A 21,303-nucleotide genomic window follows, 5' to 3' on the forward strand; every position below is an offset into this window, starting at 1 on the left:
AAAATGCACTTCCAAATTAGTACTTAATCGTCTGCCAGATCAATATTCCGTACAACTTTCATTTGAGCATTTGTGAAGAGAATTTTATTTTTGTATGTTTTGAGCACTACTATTCTCATGTCAACCCGGTTCAGTCAACATAGTATAAACTAGATTTTCATGCGTGTACAATCTGAAACACGTGAGCGATTCTAAATTTTATTTTGATGCACTAAATCTTGCATAAAATTGGCCTTCAAAGTGATTTGACACTATATAAAAGGCAACTTGAATTAAAAGGCACTTTGTAATTATGAGTTATAGCTTGGTTGACATACTAACGAGGATATTACAGGCACCATTACAGAACAAGCTGCCTCATTTGAAGGGCGGCCAAGTATCGAAAGAGTGGCATCAGAGTATACGCATTCGCGGGGAGTAGTGGTTGCTCTGACAGGAACAAGAGTGTCACTCAAGATGGGACTGTATTTCCTAGGTGCGTGGTGGTGGTGGTGGTGGTGGTGGTGGTACGATGGCAACTACGACGACAGCAGCACTGAGCCGCGCAGAGTGGTCGCGGTTTGAGGCACCATGTCACGAACTGCGCGGTCCCCCCCGCCGGAGGTTCGAGTCCTCCCTCGGGCATGTGTGTGTGTGTGTGTGTGTGTGTGTGTGTTGTTCTAGAAAACATGTTAGTTTAAGTTAGTTTACGTAGTGTGTAAGTCTAGGGACCGATGACCTCAGCAGTTTGGTCACTTAGGAATTCACACACACATATTTTGAGCAGCACTGGGGGGAATCAACCACATGACGTTGTTTCTCCTGGAAATTAAGAATATGCTAACACTCCATAACATCTTTGTTTGTTCGCCAAATCTCAGCATCACCTCAAACATGTAATCCTGGACGAAAGGACATGAAATGCGGTGCACTTATGACAAGTTATTTTTTATTGTGACTCAGTGGTTAGCATGGTATTCGATTAAAACCCTGCTGTTGTACTGTTAATACTAGTTACACAACAGCACGTTAACTGTTTTTTTTATTCCAATCACTAAGCTGAACCATTTTGACTACATATTATGGATATCAGTAACTAACACAGCCGTCATGGACAGTTTTTAAAAAAAGTCTTGTATTGTAAAGACGTACTATGTTTATTGGTACAGAAAACGTTATAAGCGTTCTCATATTACACAGAAGTGAATAAAGAAATATGCGTTACACAAGGTTTTGGTGGTTTCGTGATTCTGTACTTTTAATATACTGAACGTCTGCAGCACTCTTAGAAAAAACAAATTGTTAGTATTGCCGCTTTCTGGTGACGGTTTCGATCCGGTCAGACACTGTAAAGACAGACGAAAATACAGGATATTTGAAAAAGAACGCCCTAGTTTTAAAAATAAATTTAATGGGGAAATTAATGAAAAATTACATCAATGAGTACACATCATGAAAGAGAGTTCCTTCAAGCTTTCTTTAACGTTAGTAGACTTCAATGTGGGATCCATTTGTAGCTCTGCACACGTCGACACGATATTCCGCTTCTCGCCAAGTATTCACCAACATTTCAGGTGTAAGAGTCCCAACTGTCGCGACGATTCTGTCCCGTAAATGATTGATACTTTCACTGTACACAACATTTTTTATGTGCGCCCAAAAGAAAAAGTCCAGTGTGGTGGCCCTGCCTATCCACATTCCTGGAAAGCGAGTGTCAAGAGCCGCAAGCACATGGTTACTGTAATGAGGTGGGGCGCCATCTTGTTGGAAAAACACAAGCCCCTTTTCCGCCTCAATATCGTCCATTTAGGGAAAGACGTACTCTGTCAACATTTCACAGTAAACGTCCCCATTTATTGTTTTTTCAACAAAAATTAAAGGACCAATCACACGACCTTCCATCAAATCGCACCAGACATTAACTCTGGGAAAGTCACCACCATACTGACGTCTAAAATTACGTTGCACTGTTATAACTGAATCAGTTTTCACAATCCAATTAACATACTGCGCTTTCTGTTGCGGAGTAGACATTGTAGCTGAGTTGCTCTGCACTGCACGCACGCCTGGACTGACCTGAGGGAACATAGGAAAAAAACAGCACGGGTGCGGTCTCATTGTCAAGCAGACTGCAGGGGAGCGAAACATGGAGAGTTGATTAATCAAACATCACAAACTGAAATAGTGTATGTCAGGTTGTACAGATTCTAGGACACATTAAAACTAGGGAGTTCTTTTTCAAGCACCCTGTATTACTCTTATTTAGATCGCAGGTCAGTAGTGAATTGTTTAGCTCTTCAATGCGATGGTTCAGGAATGGGAGAGTCCTAAACTCTAATTAGCCTTTGTAATAAAATACACTACTGGCCATTAAAATTACTACACCAAGAAGAAATGCAGATGATAAACGGGTATTCACTGGACAAATATATTATACTAGAACTGACATGTGATTACATTTTCACGCAATTTGGGTGCATAGATCCTGAGAAATCAGTACCCAGAAAAACCACCTCTGGCCTTAATAACGGCCTCGATACGCCTGGGCATTTAGTCAAACAGAGCTTGGATGGCGCGTACAGGTACAGCTGCCCATGCAGCTTCAACACGATACTACATTTCATAAAGAGTAGTGACTGACGTATTGTGACGAGCCAGTTGCTCGGCTACCACTGACCAGAGGTTTTCAATTGGTGCGAGATCTGGAGAATGTGCTGGCCAGGGCAGCAGTCGAACATGTTCTGTGTCCAGAAAGGCCCGTACATGACCTGCAACATGCGGTCGTGCATTATCCTGCTGAAATGTAGGGTTTCGCAGGGATCGAATGAAGGGTAGAGCCACGGGTCGTAACACATTTGAAATGTAACGTCCACTGTTCAAAGTGCCGTCAATGCGAACAAGAGGTGACCGAGACGTGTAACCAATAGCACCCCATACCATCACGCCGGGTGATACGCCAGTATGGCGACGACGAATACACGCTTCCAATGTGCGTTCACCGCGATGTTGCCAAACACGGATAAGACCATCATGATGCTGTAAACAGAACATGGATTCATCCGAAAAAATGACGTTTTGCCATTCATGCACACAGGTTCGTCGTTGAGTACACCATCGAAGGCGCTCCTGCTGTGATGCAGCATCAAGGGTAACCGCAGCCATTGTCTCCGAGCTGATAGTCCATGCTGCTGCAAACGTCGTCGAACTGTTCGTGCAGATGGTTGTTCTCTTGCAAACGTCCCCAACTGTTGACTCAGGGATCGAGACGTGGCTGCACGATCCGTTACAGCCATGCGGATAAGATGCCTCTCACCTCGACTGCTAGTGATACGAGGCCGTTGGGGTCCAGCACGGCGTTCCGTATTACCCCCTTGAACCCACCGATTCCATATTCTGCTAACAGTCATTGGATCTTGACCAACGCGAGCAGCAATCTCCTGATACGATAAATGGGCTACAATCGACCATTATCAAAGTCGGAAACGTGACGGTCCACATTTCTCCTCCTTACACGAGGCATCATAACAACGTTTCACCAGGCAACGCCTGTCAACTGCTGTTTGTGTATGAGAAATCGGTTGGAAACTTTCCTCATGTCAGCACGTTGTAGGTGTCGCCACCGGCGCCAACCTTGTGTGAATCCTCTGAAAAGCTAATCATTTGCATATCACAGTATCTTCTTCCTGTCGGTTAAATTTCGCGTCTGTAGCACGTCATCTTCGTGGTGTAGCAATTTTAATGGCCAGTAGTGTATATGGGTTCATTACAGTCCGACGATAAGCCGCTGTACCTAAGAGCAGTTGGCAAGTAAGCAGACGTCGTTTGCTCACCTCGACAAGCACGCCCTTGAAGTTCTGGCTCATGGTGACGGTGCCCAGCTTGACGAGGAAGTCGGCGAGCTCGAAGCGCGGACCCTTGGACTCTATCTTGGTCTGCTTCTTGGTGTAGACGGAGGCCATCTTGAGCATGAGCAGGTCGAACAGCGAGTCGGCGAGCAGGGTGACCGTCTTGCTGCCCGTCTCCAGGACGGAGAACACAGAGGCCGGGTGCTCGCTGTTGTGCAGCACGTGCACGGTGCGCTGCGGACCTGCGGAACACAACGACCCACATTACATACCAAACAGGACAGCGCCCACAACAAACATTCTGTTACTTTTCATGGTTCCGCGCCACAAGCGGTACAAACGGAGCCCTTATAGTATCACTATTGTCCCCTTTTTTTTAAAAAAAAATTCTTTATTACAAATTTATATTAATTATGCAATCTTAACCCACTTCCTTGCCGGCCGTGGTGGGTATTACAAATTTATATTAATTATGCAATCTTAACCCACTTCCTTGCCGGCCGTGGTGGCCGTGCGGTTCTAGGCGCTGCAGTCTGGAACCGTGAGACCGCTACGGTCGCAGGTTCGAATCCTGCCTCGGGCATGGATGTGTGTGATGTCCTTAGGTTAGTTAGGTTTAACTAGTTCTAAGTTCTAGGGGACTAATGACCTCAGAAGTTGAGTCCCATAGTGCTCAGAGCCATTTGAACCATTTGAAGCCCACTTCCTTAAATGATGAGTGAGTCCTAATTTTATCCAACATTAATTGCAGCTAGATACAAATTTAATTAATTAGTGAGCTACACCTATAACTAGATACCAATGGGCAACTAATTTATTTATTATTAATGTTAACTTTATATGACCTACGCTTAACTAAACTCTACTGCCTGCAGCGTCACAGTTGTGCCACTAGTTTATAATCCTACATTTTAGAGCCTTGTTCATCGAGCCAATCCCTATGAGCGTGCTCCTGACACTAGGCAGAGCAAGGGTGTTATTCGCTGCAGGTTCCTAAATAACTAATTTCCTAATCTAAGTCCTACTAACTAGTTCTAATCTAAGTCAAGTCCGGTGCTTTGTCCTGTATCGGTGGTTTCGTACCCCCTCCCCCTAGTCCTGTACGCGGCGGATTCCAGACTATGAGGAAAGTCTGCCTGTCCACGCACAGGCGGTATGGGAATAGGGCGCTAGATTCAGTGTTTGATGTGTCTCAAATTGTTAATTTAATTTATGTCCCTCAGGTATTCTTTTAACACTTTTCGTGATACCTCATCCGCCAATTGGTTAGGAGTCTGAAAAGTGTCTTCTTGTCTAAGTAAGTGGTATGTGTCAAGGTCAGGTAATTGGTCACGTAATGTTGATGCTACATAATTGAAAAGGAGGCACCCGTAGACCATATTATCGGGAGTACCCTCTGTACACCACATTCACACGTGGGTGTGGCCCTTTTTCCGAACCGACATAAGTATGTCGGATATGGCCCATGACCAGTGAGAAAATGGATCAGTCCTCGGGTAAGTTCAAAGTATTTCATGCCCAGTCGTTCCATCACGTCAGGAAGAAGTTCAAATGTTCTGTGACCTGTTTCTTTTGTACTATTGTCCATTTGTCTGTCAAGACCCTTGTTCGTAGAAACAGCTACAGAAGTATTACGAAGAAATTCATGTCACATATCAAAGTCTACAGTCCCTCAGCTGTGTGGTTCAAAATGGTTCAAATGGCTCTGAGCACTATGGGACTCAACTGCTGAGGTCATTAGTCCCCTAGAACTTAGAACTAGTTAAACCTAACTAACCTAAGGGCATCACAAACATCCATGCTCGAGGCAGGATTCGAACCTGCGACCGTAGCGGTCTTGCGGTGCCAGACTGCAGCGCCTTTAACCGCACGGCCACTTCGGCCGGCAGCTGTGCGGAAAATTTAAACTTCTAAGTCAATGATACGGCCATATATGTCACATATTATGATATTCGCAAACTCACTCATAAAAACCTACAGATGAACTATCCATATACAGGTCGGACCTGGTGATCTAGCGGTAAAGCGTGTGCCTGGAAACCGAGTGGTCAAGGGATCGAATCTCGGTCGGGCCACAGCTCCTTCTTTCTCCGTTTTTATCCAGCCTTCACCTCTCAACAATGTGAGGTGTCGCCACAAACGACACGTGGTTCGGATTCCACGTTAAACTGTACGTCCCCTTTCCCCGATTGGAGGACGTGAACACGTATTAATCACGAGTGCTTCATTTTACTTAAGAAAATGAATTAAAGTTCAATATTGACTAATGAGCGGTCGTCTGAACTGACGAAACGTTGAAACAGACACTTTACTTTCCTTTCTGGACACCATGGCGCTCCAAGTACTATAGTCAGATTCCGCGCTTGTTACTGTGATTAACGATCTTAGACTGGCTCTCATTTGTGATTGACTGAGATGAAGTTTTCCTCATTTTGGTTTGGGTAAATAAATGAGGTGGCAACCCACGTTTTGAGACATTAATGTAGCTTCGTAATAATATTCGCAAAACCCACTCCGAACTTCGCTGTTTCTAATCGCATGTTAGAAGACGCGGACAACGGAGAAGTTTAGTGGGAACGTCGAGACAGCTTTAGAAGCCTCCACTTGGCCATCTAAGGAGGTATCGCGTGGTCGTTGCTAGGTTCATTCAACGTAACCCTGCTGATGCAACCGTTCCGCAAACAACAATTTGCGCGGTTAGTGTGTCCGATGCAGTAATGAGTCGCGGCAGGATCTTCTTTTTAATTTAACGATGCTTAAGAAGGGAAACGATGCATCCGCTCTCATCATCATACATAACGAACATAACACCAGACCGTGCACACAATCATTACAGTGCCCTACTTTTCACAGTATGTATGGAGGGTAACCATGTATGGAAGTTAAACGTGGACGATGAACAGTTTAGACAAGAAGAGAATAGAAGCTTTTGAAATGTGCTACAGAAGAATGCTGAAGATTAAATGGGTAAATCACGTAACTAATGAGAGGGTATTGAGTAGAATTGGGGAGAAGAGGAATCTGTGGCACAACTTGACTAGAAGAAGGGATCGGTTGGCAGGACACGTTCTGAGGCATCGAGGGCTCACCAATTTAGGACTGGAGGGAAGCGTGGAGGGTAAAAATTATAGACGGAGACCAAGAGATGAAAACACTAAGCACACTCAGAAAGATGTAGCTCGCATTAGTACTCAGAGATGAAGAGGCTTGCACAGGATAGAATAGCATGGAGAGCTGCATCAAACCAGTCATTGTTCTGAAGACCATAACAACTACTACTACTACTACTTCTTTCCACAGATACCGTTGGGACTCACACAGTGCGCGAAGAGGAGCCATTATCCGCGGAGGAAGAAAACCGCTATTGACAATGACTTGTGGGACATACTCGGCAATACTACAGTCGAGACATCGTACAGATAAACTGAAGTGGCTCTTTTCACACGTTCATGATCTACAGGCGTACTCCACAAGGCATCATACGATGTGTACGGAACGCGTATACTGTGTCAGATTCGGTACCTTGTCCAAATACCAATTTTCTCTAACTTCACTGCCGTGGCCGTTAAGCCAGATGTGTGTTGGAGGAAGTAGCACATTTGTTGAGTCGTTCTGGATCGTTGACTTGCATAAGTTTCTGAGTGCGATACATGAACTCTTTCTATCAACATCTGTCACTAGAGCTTGTTATCTCGCTGACACTCTCATGATGACTGAACGAAACTTTGACGAATCGTGCAACTGTTCTTTGAATCTTTTCGATTTACGTTAATCCAACTTCGAAAGGGTCTCAGACCAACCAACTACACTGAACAAAGAGTTGGAAGAAGCTCTTGCAACAGCAATCTTTCGTACTTGAATAACAGTTACGATTTTTCCAGCCATAATCACGTCAGAAACCTTTTCACGTAAATCACTTGTGTACAAATGACAGCTCCGCCAACGTACAACCCCTTTATACCTCGCGTACGCAATATTATCACCATCTCTACTTTGCATGTGCATATTGCTATACCATGACTTCTGTCACCTCAGTGTATGAAAATTTGTACCAAGGCCATGGATCGAACCCGGGTCTCGAGTTTAGGAGGAATACCAAGTGGGCTGAGGCGTGAATGGGAATTTGGATTGAGGCGGCGGCATGCTAGGATAGTCAATGCAGTTGTACGAAGTCACTCTGCCAGAGTGACGTAGTGGTTAGCGCATCTGACTACTGAGCAGGAGACCCGGGTTCGAATCCCTGCCTTAGTACACAGTTTCATTCGTCGCTTCAGTCTGCACATATACATTGCAGATGTTTGAGACTTGAAAAGGTCTCCGGAATCATATACTTTCATTTGATTGAACGACAGAATATGAAAAAAAAATGCGCATGCGCACCACGGGTGGTACAGTATTTGCAGATGGCGCGGATTTGGGCAGAGGACGCTCCTGTGACGGCCGCCAATGCGTACGCGTTTCCGCGCCAATTTTTGCAATAAAGCCGATACCTTGAACTAGCAGTCTTCAGTGGCGGACACTCACCTGAAGATGGGTGGACGGTTGCAAGTCGAAATATCGTGTCAAGAAGTCAACATGATCCGACTGCAATCCCAAAACCTCATAGAATAGAAATATACTTCGGTTTCTAAATTATCGTTCTACCAGTAACTGCCAAAAGTCATAAACATCTTCCCATTTTAAAAATTTGTGCATCACACTCTGGATCATCGCCACACGCAAGAACGACCAAATCCTTCCGGAGCGACGCTTACCATTACAAGGTATTTGTCACTGCTGCAAGTGCTATATCACGTAGAGCGCGCTTCGTTAAGAGTAAGCATGTTGAGAACTGTCTCATACGCGTTTGTGACTTCAAAGGAAGACAGCTTTAAGGCGGCTAAATCGGCGCATGTGAATTCCTCCTCCTCGGTCTCCAGGAGGGTCCTGGCAGTTCTGCAAATAGCGTACGCCAGCGCCACTGGCGTGAATCACCTCGGCGGACTTTGGTCACTGTTGTTTTGTGGCGGTGGTCTCAGCGGCCAGCAGCGCGCGTGACTGCTGGCACGCAAGTCTCTTCTCCAGCCCAGCGCGGCCGCTTCTATTTATATAGCCGGAACTTCCGTTCGGACATCCCTCCGCGGAGCCATCCATCTGTGCTCGGGCGCTGGTGACTTACGCCAGCCAGCTGGCGCCACTGACCATGCTGATGGGCGATGCCGCACCGCTCCAGATCAGACGGTCCGCTGCGTCGTTGGCCCAGATTCAGGAATGTCGCGTCTTCCTGCCGGAGATGAGATATGCGCCAGTGTCGCGCCGCTGAACGCCGCAACCGTTCATCTTGCCACAAAAACACTGTGTCTGCTTCCGAGAATGCGGTTGGCTGCTATTATCTAAAGGAGTGGCACTAATTTCTCGTGTCGTTAAATATTCTAGACGATCAAGAAGGCACTAAATCTGTCGCACTCTGCTTCGAAATTTACGCTTCATTCATTATGATCCATTTATTTCCGCACTTCTGTTACAGTTAAAAGGTATAAATTGCAATACATTTCTCTGCCAACGTATCGAAATGGAAAGAACACCATCTTTAAGTTCCCGGAATGAGAATGATGTGCTTATTTTCCCGTGCAAGTAAAAATAGTAGAGACCAACAATGTCTAGGGCTCTGAAGTGGTACGATCACATAGACTCAGTTTTCTTCTTCTTCTTTTTCTCCTTCTCCTTTAGGGTGTTCATTTCTAAGGCTGTTTTACAGCAATAAGCTATTCCATCCGTCTGTCTGCCTTCCTTTTCATTTCCTCGTAAGTAGCACAACCTACAACACTTGTAATGTGCTGCTTGTGCCACATCCTTGGTCAACAGTTCCTACTACAACTGTTCCAGTGGTGTTGATGTGTCTTAAAATGCGTCCTACGAGTCTGTCTATCCAACAGAATGATGCTGTGCACCGAGCGAGGTGGCGCAGTGGTTAGCACACTGGACTCGCATCTTGGGTGACGACGGTTCAGGCCATCCTGATTTAGGTTTTCCGTGATTTCCCTAAATCGCTTCGCCGGCCGGTGTGGCCGTGCGGTTCTAGGCGCTTCAGTCTGGAACCGCGTGACCACTACAGTCGCAGGTTCGAATCCTGCCTCGGGCATGGATGTGTGTGACGTCCTTAGGTTAGTTAGGTTTAAGTAGTTCTAAGTTCTAGGGGACTGATGACCTCAGATGTTAAGTCCCACAGTTCTCAGAGCCATTTGAACCTAAATCGCTTCAGGCAAATACCAGGACTGTACCTTTGATAGCGCACGGCCGGCTTCCTTCCCCATCCTTCCCTAATCCGATGGGACCGAAGACCTCGCTGTTTGGTCCCCTCCCCCAAGTCAACCAACCAGTGATGCCGTGCGTCAACATTCCTGGGCGGTCGAACTTCATGGCGCTCTTCAATTTTTGCACAGTGCCCACGCACCGCTGTGATTTAATAGTGGCGCCGTTTTCCAGAAAGTCAGTGAGCAGCGAGTTGAGGATTGGCATTATTCTGGTGCAGGGTAACCCCGTCCACATGTTTCCAAGATTGTTTCGATTAGTTGCGACTACAATGCAGGGGTTTCAGCCCTTACACATACACAGTCATGATCTCCCCCCATATGATTTACGAACTGTTGGCGCCCTGAAGAAAGATATTCGTGGGAGTCGGTTTGCGTCGGACGAAGAGGTGCACGCCTGGGTAGAATGATGGTTCCGTATACAACCGCGGACATTTTTCCATGGATGCACTGATCGTCGTGCCTCACGATACACTAGATGTATCAACAGTTATGGAGATTATTTTCGAAATAATAAACATTTTACTTTCTCTTTTCCACCTGTCTCGTTTTATTTGCCTGCCACTTATAGAACAATAAAATAATTGTGCATTTCTGTTTTAATTACACTTCTGCAGAAGCATTAAATAAACACATCAGATCTCGACAACACACTGTGTGCGTGGAAATTAACACTGTTGCGCTACACCCCGTGTAATGTCCCTATGTAATGTGAACTGACGGTTCTATGGTGTATGGCAATGTGCTAATGTTATTTGCGTCATGCCTGTTACGTAAAGTGAAAAGAATGCTTTATTTATTGAGTTGGCGTATGTAATACAACGTTGATATTTTTCAGAATGAAAAAAAAAGTAAGGCATAATACCCCAGCGGCTGCGAGTACCGGTGACGATGCGCTCCCGTAATTGAGATGCAACGCTCTTTGCTGCGAAAAGGATCATCTATGCCCTTTGTAATTTTGGAGATAAGGAATGGCTATTTGACATTGTTGGTTTTTTGGGGGTCAGATACGTAGTTTGAACATAGACGTAATTTGAAGTGCAGAGGAGATACAACTTGTAATCGCAATTATCAAGAATAAAAAATTTATTTTCTGTAAAAGACGGTAAATATCGTCTACAAACGTTTATTCGATGTTGGATATCCGGACCTTCATAAAACGATTGCTCTGTTTACCAATCCAGTGCAGAGTGATTTCTTTGCAAATTAACTACTGGGCGAACTGCTACTATCACGGTCCCAACGACGCGAAATATTTCACCGTCAGCTTTCGTGTTAAAGACGTTCCCTAAGCGACCAGTTTGTTAATAAGGAGATATCATACTGCCACTGTTGTTCAACCTTCTCATTCTGAAAATGTTTCCAGAAAATCTTACGGAGACTGTGAGTACTTTAGCTGCCACGAGAGACGGAGTTTTCACCGCGAGTTTTCTCCGACTTTGCCTGGCCTTCTCTGAGAACCGTAGAAACGGGAACCTCCGAGCGCCAACTCATCCTGTACCTAACCCGTTCTCTCCTTGCAGCAGCCACGAAGAAAACATTCAGCTATAGGCAAATTTTTCACAGATTTTTATGTTAGACAGGTCAAAATTTTAAAACCTATCCATCTAGGTAAAAAATCAATAGAGTTTAAATGCAATACCTGTCTCACCTGTGACAAACTCAAAGGTCAAGTTATTTAATTTTTCTTTACGACGTAGCAGTTCTTTATAACAGGAATCCAGTAAAATGCGTTCTAGCCGCTATTAAGTCGGAGACTTTTCTTGTGCATGTGCTGCATTTAACTTACAATGTATTTTCACTCAAACTGTCGAATCATTGTTGATGTACAAATTTTTAGTATACAGTAAGTTATAAAAAACTGACATTGTAGTAATTGGTGGAGAATGCATGTTCCGTAAACCGAGAGCGCCACAGCTCTTTACAGAACTATTTACGGATATACGCTATCCTACTCGTTCCATCTTTTCTGAGTACCTGCTCTGTTCTTACCTGCGGTTTGCCGTTTACGTTTATAATATTAAGAAATATCTATTTGCTTGCTCGAAGACCTGAAATTCTCATTTTGTCACTGAGCGACTTAACTTATTCTTGTCGAGTTTATCTTGGCTGAAACCCTATTCTCTTTGTTTTCCAAACAGGGAGAGTGGGAGATTCATTTAGTCATACTCTACACCTGTCCTCAGAAATGAAATATACTTAATCCCGCCCCTCTCTTTCTCTTTTATGACGGACCAACATTTTTCCGGATCTATGGTTGGCAGATGTTCCAAGTGGAGGAAATGACGCCACAAATGACTTTGAAGCAGAAATAAGATGCTGCGCCGGCTTCCGCTGCCTTCCCTTGTGGCGGGTGTGCCGTCCGGGAAGACGTCCAAATGCTGACTCAGCCGCCCTTCTACAACTACTTATATACTGCGCAAACCGTAGCACGCTACACGGTAGACGTCGCTTTGTACCAATTGCAACGACTTCATGCCCTATTACGTCCGTGCACTGAGCGAGGGCAAAACGCCGCCACGCATCTGAGGCATCCTAATCGCTCAGTATACCTGTCGCACAGTCTTCATCTAATACTGATTTTCTAAATATACCCAATAGTGTTACGCGAGGATGACATCATTGCCATGCCAAATATTCCCGTGTTAAGTTATTTGGGCATGTCTGTAACACTGTGGTAGGAACTAATAGACCTGTTACGATTCTAACAACGTGTCTCTAAATTAATTTGTTGTCTTCTCACCTGACTGCTTGATTACAACCTCAATCTTTGGAGCAGCAGTCTAGAACTGGGCTCACCATCTTCTTTCGTGTGATGTTCTTTTGCAGATTCATCGCATTTTCTCAGCTCTCTGCGTACAAATCTAAGTCTGACAAGTTTTCGTTTCGTATCATCGCTCCTTAGTAGTAGCCCCTTATATTTAGGAGCTCCAGACCTTCAGCATTAATGTTGTAATCGGATAATGTGGAGTTTCTTCTTTTTGTTATGGGGATTATGTTAAGTTAATCTACAATTACAAAGAGCTGCTTTTATACAAGTGTCCAAATATTCCCGCTTTTCTCCACGATCGCTCAACGACGACATTTTTCCTGTAAGTAACAACATGGCCAGCAAACTATATGCCAGTGTTGATGATCCGGCCTAATAAATTATTTAAGTATACTTCGTGCGTTAACGGTCCTACTGCGCTTCTTGGGGTCACTTCCTATGTTACCATCTTTCTGTTCAAAGTCCGCCATGAATTATAACGAAGTGGACTTTATTATTTTAAAAAAATAATGGTGTGGACTGTGTTTACGTGAAATAGATTGGTCCCCTGATCCAAATGAACCAATCATTGACTGGAAATGGTTATGCTCGGCTACTTAGAGATCAGTTGCAGTCATTCATGGACTTCATGCTCCCAAACAATGAAGGAATTTTATGGATGACAATGTACCATGTCACTGGGCCAAAATTGTTCGTGATTGGGTTGCGGAACATAGTGCACAATTCGAGCGGATGACTGGGCCACCAGTTGCCGCGTGGGATTAGGCGAGCGGTCTAAGGCGCTGCAGTCATTGACTGTGCGGCAGGTCCCGGCGGAGGTTCGAGTCCTCCCTCGGGCATGGGTGTGTGTGTTTGTCCTTAGGATAATTTAGGTTACATAATGTGTAAGCTTAGGGACTGGTGACCTTAGCAGTTAAGTCCCACAAGATTTCACACACATTTGAACACAACTGGGCCGCCCAGATCGCCCGACGTGTATCCAATCAAACATTTATGGTGTATAATCGAGAGGTCAGTTCGTGCAACACTTGCATAATTATGGACGGCTCATTCTTTCTGTAGGGGACTTCCAACAACTAGTTGAGTTCCTGCTACGTCGAGATGCTGTACTACGCCGAGCAAAAGAAGGTCCGACGCGATATTAGGTGGTTTGTCATGACTTCGGTTACCTCAGTGTATATACATACATGGTCCAGTATCGAAAAGTTGTCAACACTGTATTGCAGAGTCATTCTCGATGTTATGTATCACTATTTCGTACAATACCCGCCAAAAATGGTTATTATTACTATTGTGGAAACTTCCTGACAGATTAAAGCAGTGTCCTGGATCTGTTGTTCAATCCGGACATTGGCTTTCGTAGAGAATGTTCTATCGACTGAGCTATCGAGTTATGCCTAATGACCCAATTCCCCCAGTACGTCATAAAGCTTACTGCGTACCTGATGCACAAGCACTCACGCGGAAAAACGTTACGCCAAAGAAATGGCAAAGTTGCACCATGTAGAGTTTTTCAAACGTACCTTTCATCCTTCCTTCGAGCTCCCGTGGCGTCGCGCGAGACCAATTACGCGACGTAATGCTCTTTAGATTTACTGGAGAACGTTCGCTGGAGGACTTTCGTTACTCCTTTAGATTGTTAAACTATCAAATCTGTGTAACTGCTACCAGGAAGATTCCAAGATCGGACAACTGACCACAGTACAAACACCGTCTTCAGATGATTTCTAGCGACTTCCGCATTTAATCTCCACAGAAATAAAACAGGATCACAGTTCAAAGTTTAGGGGTCAAAATACGCACAAAAACACCTCATTTTAAGTTTACACAGAAAAAAATGGAATTTATAGGCGTGAATTGAACGAGGTTTGACACTTTCATCCCGGCCGCTGGCGGCCGAGCGGTTCTGGCGCTACATTCTGGAACCGCGCGACCGCTACGGTCGCAGGTTCGAATCCTGCCTCGGGCATGGATGTGTGTGTTGTCCTTAGGTTAGTTAGGTTTAAGTAGTTCTAAGTTCTAGGGGACTTATGACCTCAGCAGTTGAGTCCCATAGTGCTCAGAGCCATTTGAACCATTTGACACTTTCATCCAACGCCACTTCCATCTAGCTCCTGGTCCCACAGCCCGATATTAGGCCTCCCCTACCAAGTATGTTCTCGCTCACTAAATCGAACCACTAAGCAGGAACTTGTTTAATGAGACATCTAAGCCCGCAAAGGGAATGCACTTTGGTTCTTGTGGACTTCTCGTGTGTGCCCAAAGGGGCACAGCCTGGACGTCTCACAATTTCGCGAGCTCCAAGAATCTCTACTAAATTAATTTTAACATTTAGCCATTTCAGGCAATCAGTTTCAGCAGCTGAATTCAGACATTCCTCTGGCTATTCAGCGATGTCGCTAAGGCATTATTCAGAAAAAATATCAGCTGCCACCGGCAGTCCAGATAGCATAGTGACTATACGTAGTGGGTTAAAAAGAAGGGGTACAGTGCCCGAGCAGCCCCTCAGAAGCCACAGATTTCTATACTTAACGCAACGCGGTTGTTGAGATGGTGTAAATAACGACGCCATTGGACAATAAATGACTGGAAAGGAGACACTTGGAGTGTTGAATCACGTTTATCCTGCGTCAAACCCATTGAAGGGTTTGGGTTTGGCTAACGTCTACAGAACGTTACCTGCCATCATGTGTACTGTGAAGTAAGGAGGGGGTGTGTTACGACATGGGGGATGTTTTCTGTGGTTATGGTGACGAGCGTTTGTTACGCTTAAGACAATGCAAAATGAGGAAAGATATTACCACATTTTACAGCATTGTGTACTGCGTTCAGGAGAGGAACCGATCGGAGAAGACGACTGTATGAGCATGACAATGCAACTTGTCAGAAAGCAGCATCTGCGAGGCAATGGTTTGTGAACAATAACATTCTTGAAATGGACTGTCCTGCCCAGACTCCCACCCTGAACCCAATGGAACACCTTAGCCATTAATTAGAACGAACGACTTCACTCCAGAGTCCTGCGTCTAACATCATGTACTTTTCTGGTTTTGGCTGTTGAGGAAGAATAGACTGACATTCCTCCACGGACATTCTGATACCTCACTGAAAGCCGTAACAAATGCGACACAACTTTAGTCCAGTAATAGGTGCGTGGTTACTTTTGATACGGTAGTTCAAATAATTTATTTACGCAATGCTCCTGTAAATGGGTACTATTATTAAGATCATCGAAACGATCGACTACAGTTTACTCAAAATAACTAGCGGATGAGGAGGAGGAGGGGATTATAATTTAACATCCTGTCGACAACGAAGTCATTAGAGACGAAGCACAAGTTCGTATTAGGGAAGGATGGAGAAGGATATCGACCGTGCTCTTTCAAAGGAACCATCCCGGCATTTGCCTGAAATGATTTAGGGACATCACGGAAAACCTAAATCACGATGTGCGGACGCGTGATTAAACCGTAGTCCTCCCGAATGCGAGTCCAATGTGCTAATCACTACGCCATCTCGCTCGGTAAATAACTAGCGGATCAGGCAAGATAGCTCACAGTGAAGTGTAAGCTTTCAAACACCTGGACATCGTTTATAGGAGCGTATTGTATGTAAAGGCAGCCCATGTATGTAACGAATAATATGGCACTGAAACCTCCAGAACTTAGTTGAAGGTGGCGTCCGGGCGCGGGTAAGATCGTCGCCACAAAAACTCACGCGGCGGCTTCCCCACCACAACAACTGTGCTCGGTGGTTTCCTTTGAAGAGTGCCGGAAGCTACGAGGCTCCACGCGGGAGTAATTACAGACGGTCCAGGCGATGAACTAGCAGTATGTTACAGTTCCGTTCTACTCACCGTCTGTGTTTTGAAGAGACAGTGCCTATGCTAGAAAGCCACGGTTGCAGCTCTCCATTTCGAAAATATTGTAAATACCAGGTTTGGAACTGAGTGCTTAACTAAAGGAGGCGTCATAAACCCCACTTAGTTTTCGATCTGCATTATACGTGAGGAGCCCCTACAACCACGGAGATCGCTTCACTAATGTGCAGTAGCAGATAAAATTTCTGTAATATTTAACGCAGGCACAAAACGGTGGGAAAGAGAGTGAAATGTACAACTTTCGTCCAATGTTCCTTGCAACAGTGCAACACTGACAGAGATTACTGATAAATTTCTGAGAGAGGAATATGCAGCCTGAGTAGAGTGTGGTTGATGTTGGTTGCAATACTTCTTCCGAGAGAATGAGAAGCATGTCCAACACGAAAAAGTTTATTGGTGCATAAGTGTGGCGCAGGAAATTGGATGTGACAATTTCAGTAACACTACCACAGCATTCGCCTTAATAGACTTATAGAAACTAAGGAAATCCTACATACAACAGGGATTTGTATTAGCGCGGATCCACGGTTCGCATCTTGAGGGCATAATAGTCTCAACCATCCTCTCCCCCCCCCCCTTTCCCTCAAATATAACCTGCCGTCATATCCAGTTACATACAACCCACATATGCATAGGATTTTGATAGTAAAAACAATAAAATTTATAAAATGTAAACAATTGGTTTACGACAATGCTTAGTACTCTGCTTTGGCATCAATTCAACGAAATTGCAATTATGAGAAATACATTTAAAAAGTATAGGCCCGAAATTTGAGAGTTGCATATACCATGCAATTAGAAGAAATACATTTGAAAAGTACAGGTCCGAATATTTGGGAGGTGCATATATCAAGCTACTGATTTAAGAACTGTAAGTGCCACAAACTCTCATAATTTTGGGAACGTCATACTTCACACGATATAACACCGAAGTGGTCAATCACATTAGCACTATTTCACTCGTCACAGATCTGGAGACTATGGCTATGTGGGCGTAGAAATTTTAGGTGGGGTGAAGTTGGCAGGCGGGGGCGTCGTGTCCTATTTTAATTTTCGTGGTTTCCATCTACGTTCCGAAAGTCAGCCTTTGCTACATATTTCTCAGTTGAGGCTCATTCCCTTTCAGCATATTGCCTTACTCAACTTCCTGTGGCTTATCGGTTCTTCCTGTGGGTTCATGAGCTATGGCGGATTTGCTGCTTGCACCTTTGCATGGTTGGCGCCTTGCCCCGATTCGCGCGGTTCCCCCCGTCGGAGGTTCGAGTCCTCCCTCTGGCATGGGTGCGTGTGTTGTCCTTAGCGTAAGTTTGTCTACGTTAGATTAAGTAGTTTGGTCCCATAGGAAATTACCACAAAATTAAAAAAAAAATTCCTGGTTGGCTGAATGTTTTCTGCGGAAGTATGTGAAAAGCAAAGCATCCAGTGTTAAACACAGCTCACAACATTCCAGAATTCCGTGTGATCCATATGATAGAGTTTTCACCAATTTTTTTTTTTCCCGCAAGGTAGCTGATAAATTAGGATATTGGTATGTGTGAAAATATCAACGTTTTTACTGTTTTTATAAGAGTTGTTACAATGGTTAGATCCGTGCTTGATTTGAGTTAGTCTTCTCACGAATGCAAGAGTAACGCCTCGAGCACGCAATTTAGGGGAGCACAACAATCATGACATTACATTCGTCACCTCGTCCTATGCCGAGTAGTTTTATGAGAATGAGAATTCTCGTTCACGGCGACGAAAGAATAGTCAATAAATGCACAAATGTTGTGCTGCTTAATAACGAACTGACGACGAGCGTGTCAATTTGGCTGCCTATATTATCAAGCAGCTTCTCACCTGAACATGCGAGACTGAATGGAACCCATTCCAGACCTTTCTACTATACAAAAATCTAAGGCCATCCCTGGGATCGAACCTCGGAGCTCGACATGTATAGCTAGATACGCCAACCACTAGACCACGAAAGCCACCATTGACACCGGTGAACAACAGAACAAAAAAATGGCTCTGAGCACTATGGGACTTAACAGCTATGGTCATCAGTCCCCTAGAACTTAGAACTACGTAAACCTAACTAACTTAAGGACAACACACAACACCCAGTCATCACGAGGCAGAGAAAATCCCTGACCCCGCCGGGAATCGAACACGGGACCCCGTGCTCGGGAAGCGAGAACAACAGAACAGAATGTATGTAGTTCCCGAACATTGGAGTCGCCGAACAGTTATCCCGAAAGACGTAACGTCCGAACACGCTGACTCTCGCGACGCAGTAAGCTAAGTTTACTACGAGATACTATCTAGAGCACTGCATCCACGGAGCGAAGCCGAATGAGCGGCAACAGTTCCTTATCACTCGCTACCCTCGCGGTTCAGGCTCACTCGCTTTCAAGCAAGAGAGCGATCCAACATGCACGTTACCCCTTCCACACGGCTAAGGCCCGTATTATACTGTAGAACGTCTCTGACAAAGTTCTTTCCTAAAAGCCCTTTAGTCAGTTCTTTGACAGTACACTCGACGTGCTTTTATATGAGATTTATTTTAACGAAGATCTTTGATAAAAGTTAGAGCGTGGTCTCAGCTTTTACAAAAGTTCGCCGCTATACATTTGCTGCGTCGCTCCGATGGCTTTAAAGCCTGTAACCTATAAAATGACGTCGAAGTATACTCGGTACGTTGCTATCACCACATTGATAATTTCAAAGCATGAAGAATATGAAATAATTCATAACACAAAGCCTGCTGGTTACAACAGCTGCCATCTTATAAAGAATCGAAGCGGCTGCACTGCGGGCGATCTAAGGAAGATATTAAATGGACTACGGAGTCAGTATATGGCGGAAAAATAGAGACGTAGGATTGCACTTATTTGTAAATATACTTATTTTAGGAAGTGAAAATACACTGTTAACATAGATCACAAGAAGTATAAAGAGTGGCGCGAATGCGTAGGATAGTTGCAGTGTTTAGTGGTATCCATGTTCATTAAGTACGCCATCAGGTTCTTAAGGTACGCCATCCCGTTCTTATAGTATGCCATCAGGTGTTCAATACACATCTAAACGTAAGAAAAATAAAACTATTAACTGTCTATGGCGATGTCTAAATCCAAGAGTTGTTAGCAAAGCACTCCGTCTTCAGGCCACAAGTGGCCCATCGGGACCATCCGACCGCCGTGTCATCCTCAGCTAAGGATGCGGATAGGATGGGCGTGTGGTAAGCACACCACTCTCCCGGTCTTTACGATGGTTTTTTTTGACCGGAGCCGCTACTATTCGGTCGAGTAGCTCCTCAATTGGCATCACGAGGCTGAGTGCACCCCGAAAAATGGCAACAGCGCACGAAGGCTCGGATGGTCACCCATCCAAGTGCCGACCACGCCAGACAGCGCTTAACTTCGGTGATATGACGGGAACCAGTGTATCCACTGCGGCAAGGTCGTTGCCGTTGTTAGCAAAGCGCACGCAAGCAAAATAAATGTTTTTATTTGTTACTCTAAAAACTTTGTGTTTGGTGTCAAAAATTCCTCCTTCAGTAATTCACATACTGCTACTCATGTTGGTACACTGTGGGATACGAGTACTATATCGTAACCTCACATAACTTTCGCCTTTTGGTAAAAATCATAACGTAACCATCACACGATCTTTAGCAGAAATGAAATTTCTTAAAAATCTTGTTTGCAAATATGAGGGGCTACTTTCATGAAGTCACACTTAAATGATTGTTTGTCCATTCTGGTTAACACTTCGAGCTTCTCGGTATCCACGGTTTCAACCACAAACGTTTGTTCCTGTGTCTACATCAATACTCCTCAAGCCATGGAATGAATGTACTTCTGGTACCACTAACTGATCCCCGTGTCTCTTTTGGTTCGCGAATGGCGCATGGGAAGAATGACTGTGAGCCTCCGCACAAGCTCTAATTTATCTAATTTCCTCGTTGTGGTCATTTCGTAGACGTATGGGGGTGGTTGGTTGGTTGGTTGCTTTGGAGAAGGGGACCAAACAGCGAAGTCATCGGTGTCATCGGATTAGGGAAGGATGGGGAAGGAAGTCGGCCATGTCCTTTCGAAGGAACCGTCCCGGCATTTGCCTAAAGCGATTCAGGGAAATCACGGAAAACACAGATAAGGATGGCCGGACGCGGATTTGAACCGTCGTCCTCCCGAATGCGAAACCAGTGTGCTAACCACTGCGCCACCTCGCTCCGTTCGTATGTTGGAGGAAGCAATATGTTGCCCGACTCTTCCGGAAAGCACTCTCTCAAAATTTCAATAGTAAACTTCTGAGTGATGCACAAAGCATCTCTTGTAGCGACTGCCTCAGGAGTACGTCGAGCATCTCCGTAACGTTCTCGCGCCACCTAAACGATCCCGTACCGAAACGCGCCGCTCTTCGTTGCATCTTCTGTCTCTCTTCTATCAGTCGTACCTGGTAAGGACCGCCGATTGATGAACGATGCTCGAGAACAGGTCGAACAAGAGCCCTTCTCTTTCTTTTGAAACAAAGCGCTCACCGCTAACATTATATTAA

General features: G+C 44.8%; 1 protein-coding gene across 1 annotated transcript in view; it reads right to left on the reverse strand.

Moving 5' to 3' along the window:
- Positions 1–21,303, reverse strand: part of LOC126262236 (mediator of RNA polymerase II transcription subunit 20) — a 600,255-nt gene that overhangs the window by 86,618 nt on the left and 492,334 nt on the right. Inside the window, exon 3 of the mRNA XM_049958707.1 lies at positions 3,810–4,066. Within this exon, the coding sequence (XP_049814664.1) occupies positions 3,810–4,066 (257 nt within the window). The remainder of the gene's footprint in view (positions 1–3,809; positions 4,067–21,303) is intronic.

The sequence above is a fragment of the Schistocerca nitens genome, chromosome 6 (genome assembly GCF_023898315.1).
Source record: "Schistocerca nitens isolate TAMUIC-IGC-003100 chromosome 6, iqSchNite1.1, whole genome shotgun sequence".
Classification (NCBI taxonomy): Eukaryota; Metazoa; Arthropoda; class Insecta; order Orthoptera; family Acrididae; genus Schistocerca; species Schistocerca nitens.